General features: G+C 32.4%; 1 protein-coding gene across 3 annotated transcripts in view; it reads right to left on the reverse strand.

The window, feature by feature from the left end:
• The window catches only part of LOC114332687 (acyl-CoA Delta-9 desaturase), a 109,583-nt gene that overhangs the window by 10,175 nt on the left and 82,583 nt on the right, over positions 1–16,825 (reverse strand). For all 3 annotated transcript variants that reach the window (XM_028282515.2, XM_050646608.1, XM_028282514.2), the window contains exons 2-4: positions 12,458–12,738; positions 7,084–7,420; positions 1,469–1,651 (exon numbers count right to left, since the gene is read on the reverse strand). In XM_028282515.2, coding sequence (XP_028138316.1) covers positions 1,469–1,651; positions 7,084–7,420; positions 12,458–12,734 — 797 coding nt within the window. In that variant the 5' untranslated portion in view covers positions 12,735–12,738. The remainder of the gene's footprint in view (positions 1–1,468; positions 1,652–7,083; positions 7,421–12,457; positions 12,739–16,825) is intronic.

Consider the following 16,825-nt stretch of genomic DNA (forward strand, 5'->3'; position numbering starts at 1 on the left):
TTTGACATACAATTAAGAATTTTATATTCACCATTGGCGCGCAAACGGGTATTATGACCCATAATATTACCCGTACGCACGCCAATGGTGAAGTAAATAAAATTCTTAATTGTATGTCAAAAATGTGCAATAACTACGTCTTAAAACCCACCAAATTTGATTTGCATATCTCAACTGGTTTTAAAGCAATAAATAAATTGTCAGTTTGTAAAAAAATATTCAACATCCCGTATCTCGGAAACGAAGCGTTTGCGGACATATGATTATTAAGCAAACTGTCATTATTTTCATGTGCAAAATTACCCCTTAAAGTTTGACGCACTTATTTCAAAAAACCCTGTACTGATGACGAACATTGCCAGTTGTTAAAATACCTAACTTTTTCATTATCCAATATAAGCGAATGAATCGAAAGACAAAATGTTAAGAAAACCTGGGGCTATAGTTGGTTTAATTTCAGTATTTTATAAATGCTAGAATAGTCCACAGGGTGATGCGAACTTTGAGAAAAAGGCACAGTTTGATTCCTACACCCGGTATACAATGACAGTTTGACTGTCTAGCAACAATATTATTACAGCGATATTGTCAATGAATAAGGCTATATGCTCTGAGCTTCGCTGGTGGCGCTCCTAGCGGATTACCTACTGGAATTATCTTTCACCGGTAATTTTTAAATTTATTATTTAATTGTTATCGCTTAACATTTACAACGCAAAAAATTAATTAAATTGTAATCAATTTTTTTAAGATTTTGCTAATCATTTTTACGTTCTATTGATAAAATATGAATTTCTTACTTCAGATACTTTCACAATTATCGTGTAGATGGCGCTAAGATTTTTAGATTAAATTATAATTACATATTACGGAACATTAAAAAAACTTAAATTCAGTATTTAAAACGTAGTAAGTATATATAAGGTAAAAATATATACCACAGCTTTAACCAACTAATATTTTTTATAATTAATGTTTTTAATTTTAATTTTACATTAATCACTTTGACATTTATGTCAAATTTCCGGTAAACGTTTACAGACTTGCCACTACTGGCGCTCGAGAATTTGTAAATATCCCCTCTACGTACGAGCTCACAGCGGATAACGTGGTAAAAAAATCAGTTAAATCCAACAACAGGTTTAGGAAATTCGAAACTTCAAAAATGACCAAATTTTTAGTGGATCGATTTTTTTGCACCTGAGTGTATTTAAAAAATCATTGATTACGTCTTTACGACAACACTGTTGAAGTAATGTTCGACACATAATATAGCAATCGATGGCTATTAAAAGATGAATATTGACGTGTTTTAGTTTTTTTAAGTTATCTGTTTCTGAAATATAATGAATTTATCCATTATTTTGCATCATACTCTATATCGTACTAGAGATTTTACATTTGGTTTAAAAATAATATGTAATTTATTTTGTTTACGATATTATAAAATATTACATAAGTAACTTACTTGTCGTATGGCTTGGTTCCCCAGATATGAGCTGCGCTATTGACCAACCAAGTGATGTTAAGCGACAAAGCATACCTGAATATACACATGTACCAGGCTAGTAAGTAGTTTTCTTTCCAGAAGTACCATGGAATATGTGCAGGAACCAAAAAAGTCAGCATCGTTACCAAAAATACGTAGTATCTGAAAGTAAAGTAAATGAGTATATATAAAAAAAAGAATTCGCTGTAAAACGAAATCAAGAGACATGCTATATTTCAGTTCGTTCAGGGAGCGTCATAAACACCGTTACTAGTTTCACTCTCATTAGAGATCTCCAGTCGGTGTATATAATACTATCTCTTACCGAACTGAAACAAATCAAGCCTCCTAATACCGAATCATAAAAAATAACTAAATATGGATGCCGTAGCGACATCTGCTTAAAACAATTCGAAGTTTTATTTCCGGAGAAAGAAAACCTCTAAAGAGACTAAGTTTCTGTTTACGTCTTCGTGGTTTCTATTCTGTACTTGCAAATCAAGCGAATGCTGAATAAAAGAAGATAAGGGGAGGTCTAAAATTTGCACCTCACTATCTGCCTATTCAACGTGGAAAAATTCCAACGAAAACTTGGTCCCGATACTCAGTTAGAAGTAAAACTAATACAAAAGACGTCCTATATTTTGGTTCATTCAGAGATCGTCATAAACGCTCTTACTAGTTTCACTCTCATTCTCACTCAGAGGGTGTATATGTTACCGGCCAAACCAGATTTCAGGACAAACTAGTTTGACCTAGGCTAAGTGCGTTAAGATAAACTAGTGTGGCCTAGGCCAAACTAGTTTGTCCTATCGCGCGTAGGCCAAACTAGTTTGTCCTATCGCGCGTAGGCCAAACTAGTTTGTCCTAGGCCAAACTAGTTTATCCTGATATAAAGACGTACATTTCAGGCCAAAGTAGTTTGGCCTAGGCCAAATTAGTTTATCCTGAAGTGTATGCTTTTATATCAGGATAAACTAGTTTAGCCTAGCCTAAACCAATTTAACCTAGTCGAAAGTTATTGATTACAGACTGGTTGTTGATTTAAACGTAAGTTTAGAAGACACTATTAAAAGGTGTAAGGCACATCAAAGAAACATGAAACGTAAATTACGTTTCATGGAAATAAAACAGTGCTAAACAAATACAGTGCGTCCATAAAGTAACGCATAAATTCATTATTTCGTAAACCGGCGACATTAAGGAAAAATCCCGAAACCGGTCGATTTTTATTTTTAAATTCCGATTTTTTGGCATATATATCATACTAGTGACGTCATCCATCTGGGCATGATGACGTAATCGATGATTTTTTTAAATGAGAATAGGGGTCATGTGATAGCTCATTTGAAAGGGTATTTAATTCTCTATTCACTAATATAAACATTAACATATTTATTTATACAAGGTGCTCAAAAAAACATTTTTTTCAATAAAATAATTGAGACAAAAAGAAGAATGTATGTAATTTATTTCATTCAAAATACGTTTTACTGTTGTCAGAAAACAGGAAAAAAATGTTTATGTGACAAATAAATATTGTTTTTCGCTTAAATTCAATGTTAAAGCTGCCACCCACCTGTCTCTTGGCAGTTTGAACATTTCGTTTAAACGAAAATCAATGTTTATTTGTCAAATAAAATTTTTTTCTGTTTACTGACAGTAGTAAAATGCATTTTGATTTAAAATAAATTACATATATTCTTCTTTTTGTCTCACTTATTTTAATTAAAAAAATGTTTTTTGAACACCCTGTATAAATAATTATGTTAATGTTTATATTATTGGATAGAGAATTAAATATCCTTTCAAATGAGCTATCACATGACCCCTGTTTCCATTTAAAAAATCATAGATTACGTCATCACGCCCAGATGGATGACGTCACGAGGATGATATATATGCCAAAAAATCGTAATTTAGAAATAAAAATCGACCTGTTTCGGGATTTTTCCTTTAAGTCGCCGGTTTATGAAATAACGAATTTATGCGTTACTTTATGGACGCACTGTATACGTCCGGCCATTTATGAAACTCTCCGAAAATAAAAATGTGTCATGAGCATGAATCACACTCGTTTCATTGGTAGGCGGACTTTGAGATTTGTTTAGCAGTGTTTTAGTTTCATGAAACATGTTTTTCGTTTCATGTTTCATGGTTTTCGTTTTATGTTTCTCTGGTGTGCGGCTTGCCTGAGACTTTTAAGTATTTAGGGTAAATGATAAACCGAGATGGCACTTGTATGAAAGATATAGAAATGAAAATAGTACGGGGAAAACAAGCCAGGAAAGCACTCCATGAAGTGATATGGAAGAACACTCTAACTAAAGAAAACAAATAAGGATTTTTCAGGGCATAGTCCTGAATACTACCCTACAAGAGCGGAAGAATGGCCAGTGACAACAATAATATGAAATAAAATACGAACAGGAAATATGAAACGGAATAGAAGTAATAATGTGAAATTCCCATAATGGGAAAAGCCAAGAAGAAGAAAGTAATTCAGCGAACTAGTACTGCTTAATATAAATAAATAAATAGAATAAAATACTTTGTCTTGGAAAAATATTCATTTCTATTAAAATTATAATTATTCGTAACAAACAAACAATAATATTGAGTTCTATTCGCGGTCGGACGGACAGACGGACAAACAGCTTAGGTCAAATTTCTCACCTTTAGTACCGTCCTTGGATATTAAGCTTTCATTTGACACCTCATTTGTCATTCTACTTGGTATAATGACGGAGGAATTGGGTTTACGGACAGACGGACGAACAGACGACAGACGTGTACGTGGATAATTCAACGTTTTCACATTTTTTCAAAATTGGTGAAAACAATATTAATTCATACTCGATTTTATTCGTAAGTGTATCTTTTCTTTTAATTTTTTTAGAAAACCTCATCCTTTTATTTATTATTTTTTATATTATTTAATTACTTATACAAAAATATTTTGATTTATAGCATGTATCAATATCTTCATTTGATGTATCATATATGATACAATATACCGATGTATAATTTTTTTTGGCATCCCTGTTGGGACGTGATTTGGGAATTTTCCGCATGTAAAAGTCCTTACATGTTCGCTAAATTACTTTCAACTTGGCTAAATTGGTTTAGACTACGCCGTACTAGTTTATCCTGAAGTGTGAGTCTTTATTATATCAGGATAAACTAGTTTGGCCTAGGCCAAACTAGTTTGGCCTGAAGTGTGTGTATTTATATCAGGATAAACTAGTTTCGCCTACGCGCGATAGTACAAATTAGTTTGGCCTAGGCCATACTAGTTTATCCTAACGCGCTGAGGACCAAATAGTTTGGCCTAGGCCAAACTAGTTTTTAACATGGTAAAATATATATTACGGTAACATATATATGACTCAATATTTGAGAATTCAAGAGTAACAAATTTCATATGCCTTATTATTGTTTGTTTTTTTGTTGGCCAACAACAGTTTTCAGTGATTCATTTACAGAAATAATAGTCCAGAGAAATAAGATTTTTCTCGTGGCACATCCCCCTCCAGGCCAAAACCAAATTTTTTGAGTAGTATGGAAATCTATATTAATAACCTATAATATGTTTCCTGCAGCCGATTTTGATGATATACATAGTTATAAACAAATTAAGATAAAAAGATATAAAATTTTCGCTTTTTTCGTCTATTACTAAAAAGTGAAGCACTCTAAACAAATTTGAGAATAAGAAACTCATAAATCATATAAAAAACTTCAATATGGCGTTCGCTAAATATGTCTATCCTTATTTGTCGCTTAGAAAATTTCAAAGTAAGTCATAAATTTTGAGATTTTATAAATGTTCATAACTTATGTAAAGATTAAGTTAGAACCTTCTTATTACACGGAATGCTGAGACTTTTTGTGCTTAAATTATATTTTAAATTTCATAGCAATTGGTCAAATAGTTTAAAAGTTATTTAATTTATTTATCCCAAATTCATTTTTTTGCATCACCATAAGTCAGAAAATTATGAGGTTACAGTAATACTTGGGAGAGTTTATGAAAGAAGAACAATTATACTATTAAAAAATAAAACGGGATAATACCCGAAGGTTGGTTGTATACCATCTAGTTAAATAAAATTAACATGAAGTAAAACTCCCTAGTGTAGTTGGTATATTTAATAAAAATTATAAAAATTTTTAAAAATCCAAACGGATTACGTTCAAAACGTTTTCGGACTTATCAGTCCATCATCAGTGAACCTAAAAGTAAGTAATCTCACTTAGTAAAATTGAAAAGGGTGAAATTTTGAATGTTAAAAATTGAAAAGTGTGGTTACGATTACTTACTCTCTGTCCTTGCTAAATAGCCACAATGCCAAACACTGGTCAAGATGTATGTTCTAACTACATGGTGAAATCTGATCTACAATTTGGTAATGGTTGTAGATTGTAAATTGTAGATCAGATTTCACCATGTAGTTAGAACATACATCTTGACCAGTGTTTGGCATTGTGGCTATTTAGCAAGGACAGAGAGTAAGTAATCGTAACCACACTTTTCAATTTTTAACATTCAAAATTTCACCCTTTTCAATTTTACTAAGTGAGATTACTTACTTTTAGGTTCACTGATGATGGACTGATAAGTCCGAAAACGTTTTGAACGTAATCCGTTTGGATTTTTAAAAATTTTTATAATTTTTATTAAATATACCAACTACACTAGGGAGTTTTACTTCATGTTAATTTAATTATACTATTAACTTAATTAAATAAAAATGACAGAAAGAAATTTTAAACAGTGTAAAATTATTTTCCAAAAAATGTCGATTTTTTGCTTACTTATAAACAATTAGAATAACTTTTTAACCGTTACCCGTAGAAAAATTATTTTTTCATATTTAGAAAGACTGAATTTTTATACACATTTAGAAAGAAAAACAATTCTCCTAGGACAATTAGGGATGTAGTTAGCCCCCCTTTTTTTAATTCACATGTTCTTGTAAAATAATTTAGCAATATTTCGAATTATTTTTTTTTAATTAAATTAAATCTTCTTCTTTCATAAACTATCCAAAGTATTACTGTAATTTAATCATTTTCTGACTTATATTGTTGCAAAAAAAATAATTTGGGATAAACAAATTAAATAACTTTTAAACTTTTTGACCAATTGCTTTGAAATTTAGGGTATGATTTAATCACCAGCATTCCGTGTAATAAGAAGGTTCTAAGTTATTTTTTACATAAGTTATGAATATTTATAGAAACCCAAAATTTATGATTTATTTTGCAATTTTCTAAGCAACCAATAAGGACAGAGATATTCCGGGAACGCCATATTGAAGTTTTTTGTACGATTTATGAGTTTCTTACTCTCAAATTTGTTTAAAATGCTTAACTTTTTGGTAATAGACGAAAAATCGAAAATTTACCGTTTTTTGATGTTCATTTGTTTATAACTATGTATATCAACAAAATCGGCTGCAGGAAACATGTAGGTTATTATTATAGATGTCCATACTACTCAAAAAATTTGGTCTCGGTCTGAAGGGGGTTGTGTCACCAACAGGATATTTTTTTTCGTTATTTCTCTGAACTGTAATCATTTAACTTACTTTTTCTGGAACATAACTACAGGATCGGATTCTACGTCGCTCATGTCTACAGTCTTTCCCTTTTCCAAGACGTCCTTATGCTTTCTAAGCATTAACCATCCTATGTGCGAGAAGAAGAAACCCCTGCTGGCATTATGTGGATCGGCGTCCGTGTCGGTGAATTTATGATGGACTCTATGATCTCTGACCCACTCGTGAATGTCATTCTGTAGAGCTGCTGTGTGGAAAAACGCTAGGAGTAATCTAAGAGGAAATTTGGCTTTATATGTGCGATGTGCCCAGAGTCTATGAGCTCCAGCTGTCACTCCGAGACCAGCAAACACAGCAAATAAAATATCTAAAAAAGAAAGTAGAAAATATAATTTATTTTTCCGAGTGTTTTAATTTCAATCAATTTAATTTCAATTTAATCAATAGGGATTTTCATAAATATATATGCTTATTGCAACATCCCTGCGAAGGCTACCCCTATCCTTGAAAATAAACTGCAGAAACTACCTCTATCCCTTGTAGAGCATATTTTTACGATTTTCTCATTACTTATGATTTTTTTTAAACAAAACTTAGACAGAATTAAAGACCACTATTTTCTCTACAAATCGGGTCCTGTGCATTTTTTTCGTATAAGCAACCGTTACGGCACAGTGGCGCCGTAAACCTCAGAAATGCTTTGGCGGGCTCCAGTTTTTGTTTTTTTTTCGTCACCTATTAATTTTATTGATAACGTACTTATGGAAAATAAAAGAACACACTGTCTGCTACACATTATAACCTATGCATATTTTAATTTCTTTGCTCCCTAAAGCCACAGTGGTGACCCAAAATCAATTTTTGATTTTTTTTATTAATTCTTTTTTTTGGGTGGTTCGATTGACATGACTATGCAAAAATAATGTGTAACAAAATGAAGATGAGTGTGTCGATGAATCGAAAGATTGGTGCAATCAAAACCATACATACACATACATACACATTTTACGTGACACGACATTTCGTAACGCGACAGTTCGTAACCCCACAAATGGTAACGGACAATTCGTAATGGCGTTACTTCGTAACATCGACAGTTCTCAACTATAGCTATAGGTATATTTTTTCGTAACGTCAAAATTGAATTATTCTGTTTATTTTTGTTAAGAGGATGGGTACGTATTTTCGGCTGCAATGCTATTCAAATGGGGATTCGTTTTTTTTCGAATCCTGAGAAAACTAATAAGTATTTTTGAAATATTTAAACGCAGAATGAGATTACGTTATTAGCGAGGGCCGAAAGTCCCTGAGAACTTCTATAATGTTTATTTTAATAAGTTACACGGGTGAAAAACTAAGAGAAAATTTAGTGTGATTTTTAATTTCAAATATCTCATTCAAAATAAACTTTTATTTATTCTAAGGGACTTTCGGCCCTCGGTAATAATTTAGTCTTTCATTCTGCGTTTAAATTTTTCAAAAATATTTATTGGTTTTTTCAGGATTCGAAAAAAAAATGAACACAATGTCCGTGGTAATATTTTCCAAATCTATCTTTGTTTTACAACGCACTCAGTCGAATAGAATATTGTCAGCACATTGTCAGTCAGACGTGACAATCAGTGACAATTTTAAATATTTGACATGGCATCGAGAATATTTTGAGTTGTTGATTAAATAATATTGATATATAGTGTATTTGATAAATAATTGATTTAAGACGTGAACTTAATAAAAAGTTATTTATTGTGTATTCTTTGTGGAAGATCCAACTAGAGAATACATCAGGATAATATATTCTGTGATCCAAGTATTTTGTTGTTAAAGATCTTCAAAATTGTAAGCGTTCCATAGTAACAATATATTATTAAGAAATCACTTTAACACTTTTCCTCTTTTCTTGATTGAGTATTAGTTTTTGTTGTACATATAAATTATTACAATCTACTGTAGGCTTAAACTACAATATGATTTGAAAAGCTGGTTACAGAGTGGTTAATAATGCTTTAAAAATGGAGGGGAATTATTAAAATCCGTGCAACCAAAAAATGAAACTGATTCTTCAAACATATGCTGCGATTAATATTTCCGGAGCTTGTTGTGGATTTTGATAATAATTTTTTTAATTTGTATGTACTCGTCGTCTTATAGAGTACTTTATGTACACATATCACAGATCCCCACCTAACATTACAAAATGTTAAGGGGAACTCCCCTTATCACTCAGGGATATGAAAAATAGATTACGACCGATTTTAAGACCTAATGAATATACATATATAATTTCATAAAAATCGGTCAAGCTGTCTTGGAGGAGTATGGCAACTAAAACTGTGACAGGAGAATAATTCTATAGACGTAAATATATAGATGGCTATTAACAAATAGGGGTTGGTGATAGAAGACTGAAAATTAAGGGTTGTATGTATTTTTTAATTCTACATCATATAAAATTAAGGTAGACAATTTTATCCGAAAAAATAAAAAAAATTTCAGGGGGCAACCCTCCTTATAACTTATGGGTAAAAAATTAGATTAAAGCCTATTTTTAGTCCTATAAAATATACATGTAAACTTTCATAAAAATCGGCCAAGCCGTTTCGGAGTAGTATGGTAACTAACACTGTTACAGGAGAATTTTATGTATATAGAAGTAACTGTGAATTAAATAACAAAGTGGCTAAGTTTGACCGCAATTAACCTAGGAGAAAAGTTTTTTTTTTGAAAATTCGTGTAAAAATACCAGCTTTTGAAATCCCAAAGTAGATTTACTCCACAGTCAATATTAACAAAGCTATTAAAATTGTTTATAAACCAAAAATGACTCTAGTTTAGTAAAATGTTTTCGGAGTAATAAAAATGACTTTTTAATGATTTTTTTCAATACTTTGAAAATATATTTATTCTTCTTTCGTGTGGTTTCCACAGAATTGCTATATCATTATTATTTACTGAACAATAACATTGCGAAAAAAAGCTCTTTGGAAAAAACAAATTGAATAAAATTTAAAATAATTGACGGAACGTCTTAAAATTTTTTGTTCATTATATCGACTGTTTGACTCAACTTTTCATGCAATATGAAAGTCTTAAGATCATTTTCGCAAAAGTTACAGCAAATTTTTTTTTCGAAATTTTAATTTTCAGAAGCAACAAATGATCGGACCAAAATTCAAAAACTGTCATTTTAAACCTTGGCTCATCTACTAAAAGAAGAATATTATAAATAAGATATTTAATTACCCTATTTTTACCTGTAGCGATTTAAATGAAAAAACTGCCATTTTTGACACTTATTTGTTAATAACTAAAATTTTCGTCCGAACTGTGACGGGCATTTTTGTATTTATTTATAATGTATTAGGTATACATTATATATATGGTGTATATTACCCAAAAAACCCATTTGCAACCTGGCTGCTCAAGGGTCCCGACAAAAACGTTATTTCTCTGTAGTCCAGAAAGCCACTGCGCATCCGGTAGGAAAAATATTCTAATTCGGATTTTTTGCACAATTTTACTCAAAAAGGACCCCTTTTAACAAATTTGCATGTTGCCAAGACCAAAAGTTGGTCCAAAATTTTTTAAACGTTTTTTTTTTGTTTTTTTTTCCTAAAATTATATTTTTTTTGCATGGAACAAAATTTTTATAGGTTTTTTGGATCATTCCAAACAGAAAAGGTCTTTAGTGAGTTTTTTTTTTTAAAATGATAGTTTTTGACATATTATAAGCGATTAAAAATTGAAAAATTGCGAAATCGGCCATTTTTAACCCTCAAAAACTATGTGAAAAACTGAAAATTTGAATGTTGCCAAGGTAGGTAGATATTCTTTAAACATCGATTGATGAAATCCCGAAGAGTTTTTTGCAATACAATATTCAAAACTCCTTTGTCTTTTAATTGCTAATCAAGCGTGCGCGACACTATTTTCCACCGTTGCATGTGTATGCAGTATGGTGCAAATGAAAGGAATTAATTCGATATTTCGTAAACCGGCGATTTTAAGGAAAAATCCCGAAACAAATCGATTTTTATTTTTAAGTTCTGATATTGTGACATATATGGTATACTAGTGACGTTATCCATCTGGACGTGATGACGTAATCGATGATTTTTTTAAATGAGAATAGGGGTCGTGTGCTAGCTCATTTGAAAGGTTTTTCAATTCCCTATTCAGTAATATAAACATTTACATAATTATTTATATAGGGTGTCCAATAATTTAATTTTTTTGTCAATTTGCCAAATGATTTAATTTAATAAAATTTTTTTGGACACCCTGTATAAATAATTATGTACATGTTTATATTACTAAATAGAGAATTAAAGAACCTTTTAAATGAGCCAGCACACGGCCCGTATTCTCATTTAAAAAAATCATCGATTACGTCATCACGCCCAGATGGATGACGTCACTAGTATACTATATATACCACAATATCATAACTTAAAAATAAAAACCGACCTGTTTTGGGATTTTTCCTTAACGTCACCGGTTTACGAAATAACGAATTTATTCCTTTCATTTGCACCATACTGTATACACAATACACATGCAACGCAACGGTAGAAAATAGTGTCGCGCACGCTTGATTGGCAATTAAAAAACAGGGTTTAAAGGGGTTTTTGATATTGTATTGCAAAAAACTCTTCGGGATTTCATCAATCGATGTTTAAAGAATATCTACCTACCTTGGCAACATTCAAATTTTCAGTTTTTCACATAGTTTTTGAGGGTTAAAAATGGCCGATTTCGCAATTTTTCAATTTTTAATCGCTTATATGTCAAAAACTATCAACTTTAGAGGAAAGTCACTAAAAACCTTTTCTGTTCGGAATGATCCAAAAAAACCTAAAAAAAATTGTTCCATGCAAAAAAAATAATTTTAGGAAAAAAACAAAAAAAAAAGTTTAAAACATTTTTGACCAACTTTTGGTCCTGGCACCATGCAAATTTGTTAAAAGGGATCCTTTTTGAGTAAGATTGTGCAAAAACTCCGAATTAGAATATTTTTCCTAGCGGATGCGCAGTGGCTTTCTGGACTACTGGCCTAAACAGTACTTTTATTACTTTAAAATGATAATTAGGATACAAAATTCTTTAGTTGTCACATTTACAAAAATATATGCAAAACTATAATATATTTAAAAAAAGTAGATACTACTATACTTTAAGTGTAGGAAAGTATTCAAAATGCATTAATTGAACGCATTCAGTAATGCTAAATTAATGTTAGCGTTACGAATTATACCGTTGCAAATAGTTATAATTACGGACCATCGATGTCAAGAAGTGTCGCCGTTACGAATTGACGACATTACGAACTCTCGCGTTACGAGATGTAATGGAACCACATTTTACACTGATGTGTATTGTAAAGTGTAAAAAATATAATACTTACTAAAAGCAATGGTGAATATCTTAACTCGCCCTAACAACATACAGTATATTCCATACGTTCCTACACTATGAAGTAATACGAAAGCCAACACGTTTCTCCAAACTATCTCCCATTTATACTTGGGCGCTTTTCTAGAGGCAGACTGTTTGACTTGTTGTTGGTAGGTCTGATATGACTGTTGCAGGCTCTCCTTGGTTTGGATAATCTGCACCGGCTCGGCCGATGTAGCATCTGCCATCAAGTAAGACGAGGATTTTCCTAGAAGGTTTGGAGCCATATCTCTGGAAAATAAAAATATAGCGTTATCTATTACAGTAGGAAAAATGAAAGAATACCCATGAACGAACATATAAAACACGCTGTATTTTTCTGTCACCGTGTCATACAAAAAATTGGCCAGCGCAAGTACATGTAATAATTATTATTACATGTACTTGAGCTGGGCAATTTTTTTTGTGACACGGTGACAGGAAAATACAGCATGTTTTATATGTTCGTTCATGGGTATTCTTTCATTTTTCCGACTGTATGAATAGTTCACGAAAAAAAAAAATAGCTATTAAGCTAACGGCTAACTAGTAACAACTATTTTGAATTCTACGTCTAATCGAGATATACAGTGATGATCGCGTTAATATCCGGCAAAATAACGCAAAAGATGGAAAACATAATACACTGTGATATAAAAGAGATAGAACTAGTTGAGGTGAAAATTATCGATATAAACGTATAAATTAACATTACATTTCATAGTTTCCCACCTTTAGACGACTGTGACAGGAGTATTTTATAAAATTCTCCTGTCACAATGACAGCTGTCATACTCCTCCGATACGTCTAAAGGTGGGAAACTATGTAATTTAATGTTATTTTATACGTTTATATCGATAATTTCTACCTCTACTAGTTTCATCTCTTTTTACTGCACAATGTATTACTTTTTCGATGTTGCGGTGCAAAAAAATCGATCCACTAAAAATTTGGTCATTTTTGATGTTTCGAATTTCCTAAACCTGTTGTCTGATTTAAGTGATTTTTTACCACGTTATAGCCTTATTCATTGACAATATCGCTGTAATAATATTGTTGCCAGACAGTCAAACTGTCATTGTATACCGGGTGTACGAATCAAACTGTGCTTTTTTCTCAGAGTTCGCATCACCCTGTGGATTATTCTAGCATTTATAAAATACTGAAATTAAACCAACTATAGCCTCAGATTTTCTTAACATTTTATCTTTCGATTCATTCGCTTATGTTGGATAATAAAAAAGTTAGGTACTTTAACAACTGGCCATGTTCGTCATCAGTACAGGGTGTTTCTAAATAAGTGCGACAAACTTTAAGGGGTAATTTTACATGAGAAAATAATGACAATTTGTTTTATAATCATATTATTATGTCCGCAAACGCTTCGTTTCCGAGATACGGGATGTTCAATTTTTTTTACAAACTGACGATTTATTTATTGCTTAAAAACCAGTTGAGATATACAAATGAAATTTGGTGTGTTTTAAGACGTAGTTATTGCACATTTTTTGACATACAATTAAGAGGTTGAAAGACTGATAGGTTTTGTACACACTTGAAATGAATGAAAGAAGTGAAAGAAGTATATTAAAGTGTGTAAATGTATTTTAATTTCCTTAGCTAAGCGCTTTCGACATAAAAGTCATCTTCAGAGCTAATGGTCAATATATAAAAAGTACCGGCTACTTAGGATTGTATTTTCTTGCATCGCATTAAGAAATTTGTAATTCAGGTCCACTGTACAACTCCGGCTGATGAAAGCTAGTTTTAATTTTTAGTTCTTCTATGGTAAAACAATAAAAACAACCACTGGGACGATACATACATATAAAATTTTTTTCATGGTAAAGGTTTTACCCAACCATTTTGAAGTGATATGAGCTGGCGACTCCAGATAGAGTCTTTCACTTCTTTCATACAATTAAGAATTTAAAATATTCACCATTGGCGCGCAAATGGGTATTATGACCGATAATATTACCCGTACGCACGCCAATGGTGAATATACAATTGTTAATTGTATGTTAAAAATGTGCAATAACTACGTCTTAAAACCCACCAAATTTCATTTGCATATCTTAACTGGTTTTAAAGCAATAAATAAATCGTCAGTTTGTAAAAAAATTGAACATCCCGTATCTCGGAAACGAAGCGTTTGCGGACATACTATGATTATAAAGCAAACTGTCATTATTTTCTCATGTAAAATTAAACCTTAAAGTTTGTCGCACTTATTTAGAAAACACCCTGTACTGATGACGAACATGGCCAGTTATTAAGTACGTAACTTTTTTATTATCCAACATAAGCGAATGAATCGAAAGACAAAATGTTAAGAAAACCTGAGGCTATAGTTGGGTTTTAATTTCAGTATTTTATAAATGATAGGATAATCCACAGGGTGATGCGAACTTTGAGAAAACAGCACAGTTTGATTCGTACATACGGGATACAATGACATTTGACTGTCTAGCAATAATATTATTACAGCGATATTGTCAATGTCAAAAAATCGGTTAAATCGGACAAAAGGTTTAGGAAACTCGAAACATCAAAAATGACCAAATTTTTAGTGAATCGATTTTTTTGCACCGCAGTGTATTATTTTTTGAAATGGATGATCATTTGCACTGATCATTTGCAAAGGACGAAACTATTAATAGATAATGCTCCTCCTCCTATATCCTTTATCCTTCGTAAGGATGTGGTGACGTTATGGTATTTGACGAATGGTTGCTATCCATTCTTCTCTCTCCTGGGCGCGGTGTGCTGCCTCAGACAGAGAGTAACCGGTGGCGCATTTTATTTGGTCTGACCATCGGAGTGGCGATCTTCCTCGAGTTCTTTCACCCTCTACCTTGCCTTCAACCACCAACCTCTCCATGCCTTCTCTTCGTCTGGTAATGTGTCCAAAGTACCTCAATATATTTTGGTTGATGATGGTGGTAAGCCTAGTGTTGATGTCGAGTTCTGATAATATTGAGATATTTGTGCGATGTGCTGTCCAGGGTATGCGCATCATTCTACGGTATACCCACATTTCAAAAGCCATTATACGTCGTGAGTCGGACTTTTTAATGGTCCAAGTTTCTGAAGCATAGGTAGCGATAGGAAAGATAAGCGTCCGTACCAGGCGCAGTTTCGTGTTCCTGGTTATGGCCGTATCTTTCCATATTTTAGTGAGTTTGACCATTGCTGATCTGGCCATTGTAAGGCCTCGGCGTATTTCTCCTTCGCATCCACCATTGTTTGTGATAACAGAACCTAAGTAATTGAAACGGCTTACCACTTCAAACCCCGCTACGTTTCGTATTTCCGGCTGGTTATTTCTAATTCGATCGATTATCATTACCTTGGTCTTCTGTACATTAATTTTAAGTCCATATTCACGACTAATAGTATCTAGTCTGTACATGATGTATTCAAGTTCATTTGTTGATGATGCTAGTACTAAAGTGTCGTCAGCATAGCGGAGATTGCTGATTTTTCGGCCTCCGACTGATATTCCTCCTAGCCATCCGTCGAATACAATGCGCATGATGTGTTCGCTATATATATTGAATAACGTGGGAGAGATAATACATCCTTGACGAACACCGGCTTTTAGTTTAAAATTATCGGAGTATGTGTTGTTGACTCTTACGTTTGCTGTGTTGTTGATATACAGTTGTTTCAGCAGGTATATTAGATGTTCGGGGGTACCCATGTCTCTCAGTATTCCCCACATTTTATGCCACTTTACATTATCGAACGCTTTCGAGTAGTCGACGAAGCACAAATATGTTTCTAGATTAAATTCTCTAGATTTTTCTATAATTTGTCTGAGATTAAGAATTTGTTCTCGTGTGCCTCTTCCAGGGACAAATCCACATTGTTCTTGTGGGATCTATGGTAAAAGTATTGATTTTGATTTTAATAATGCTACTGAACATAATATGCCGCTATTGACAAGCTTGTACTAATTTCGAAAAAGCATTTCATCAAAAAATAATAATGGTTTTTTGGCGTAATCTTGTCAGTTTCATCTTTTCTTCTTTTTAAAGTGCGGTCATAATTATCACTATTATTCAGTCTATCTACAGCTGCTCGGAGAAGTTTTATTAAACTAAGTACATTAAAACTAGTGTTGCTCAAATGCAAGACCAATACGAGACTTAGGCAGCCTTGGTCTTGGTCTTGTGCCAATACACCTAGTCTTGGTCTTGGTCTTGGTATTGCGCTCCCGGTCTTGGTCTTAGTTTTGGTCTTGCAGCAAGAGTTTTGAAAGTCTCGCAATTGCCCATTAGCCTATTGCATATCTTAAAACAACGTAACAAAGAGGTACATTTTAAGCTTGAA

This window comes from Diabrotica virgifera, chromosome 1 (genome assembly GCF_917563875.1).
Source record: "Diabrotica virgifera virgifera chromosome 1, PGI_DIABVI_V3a".
NCBI classification, from domain to species: Eukaryota; Metazoa; Arthropoda; class Insecta; order Coleoptera; family Chrysomelidae; genus Diabrotica; species Diabrotica virgifera.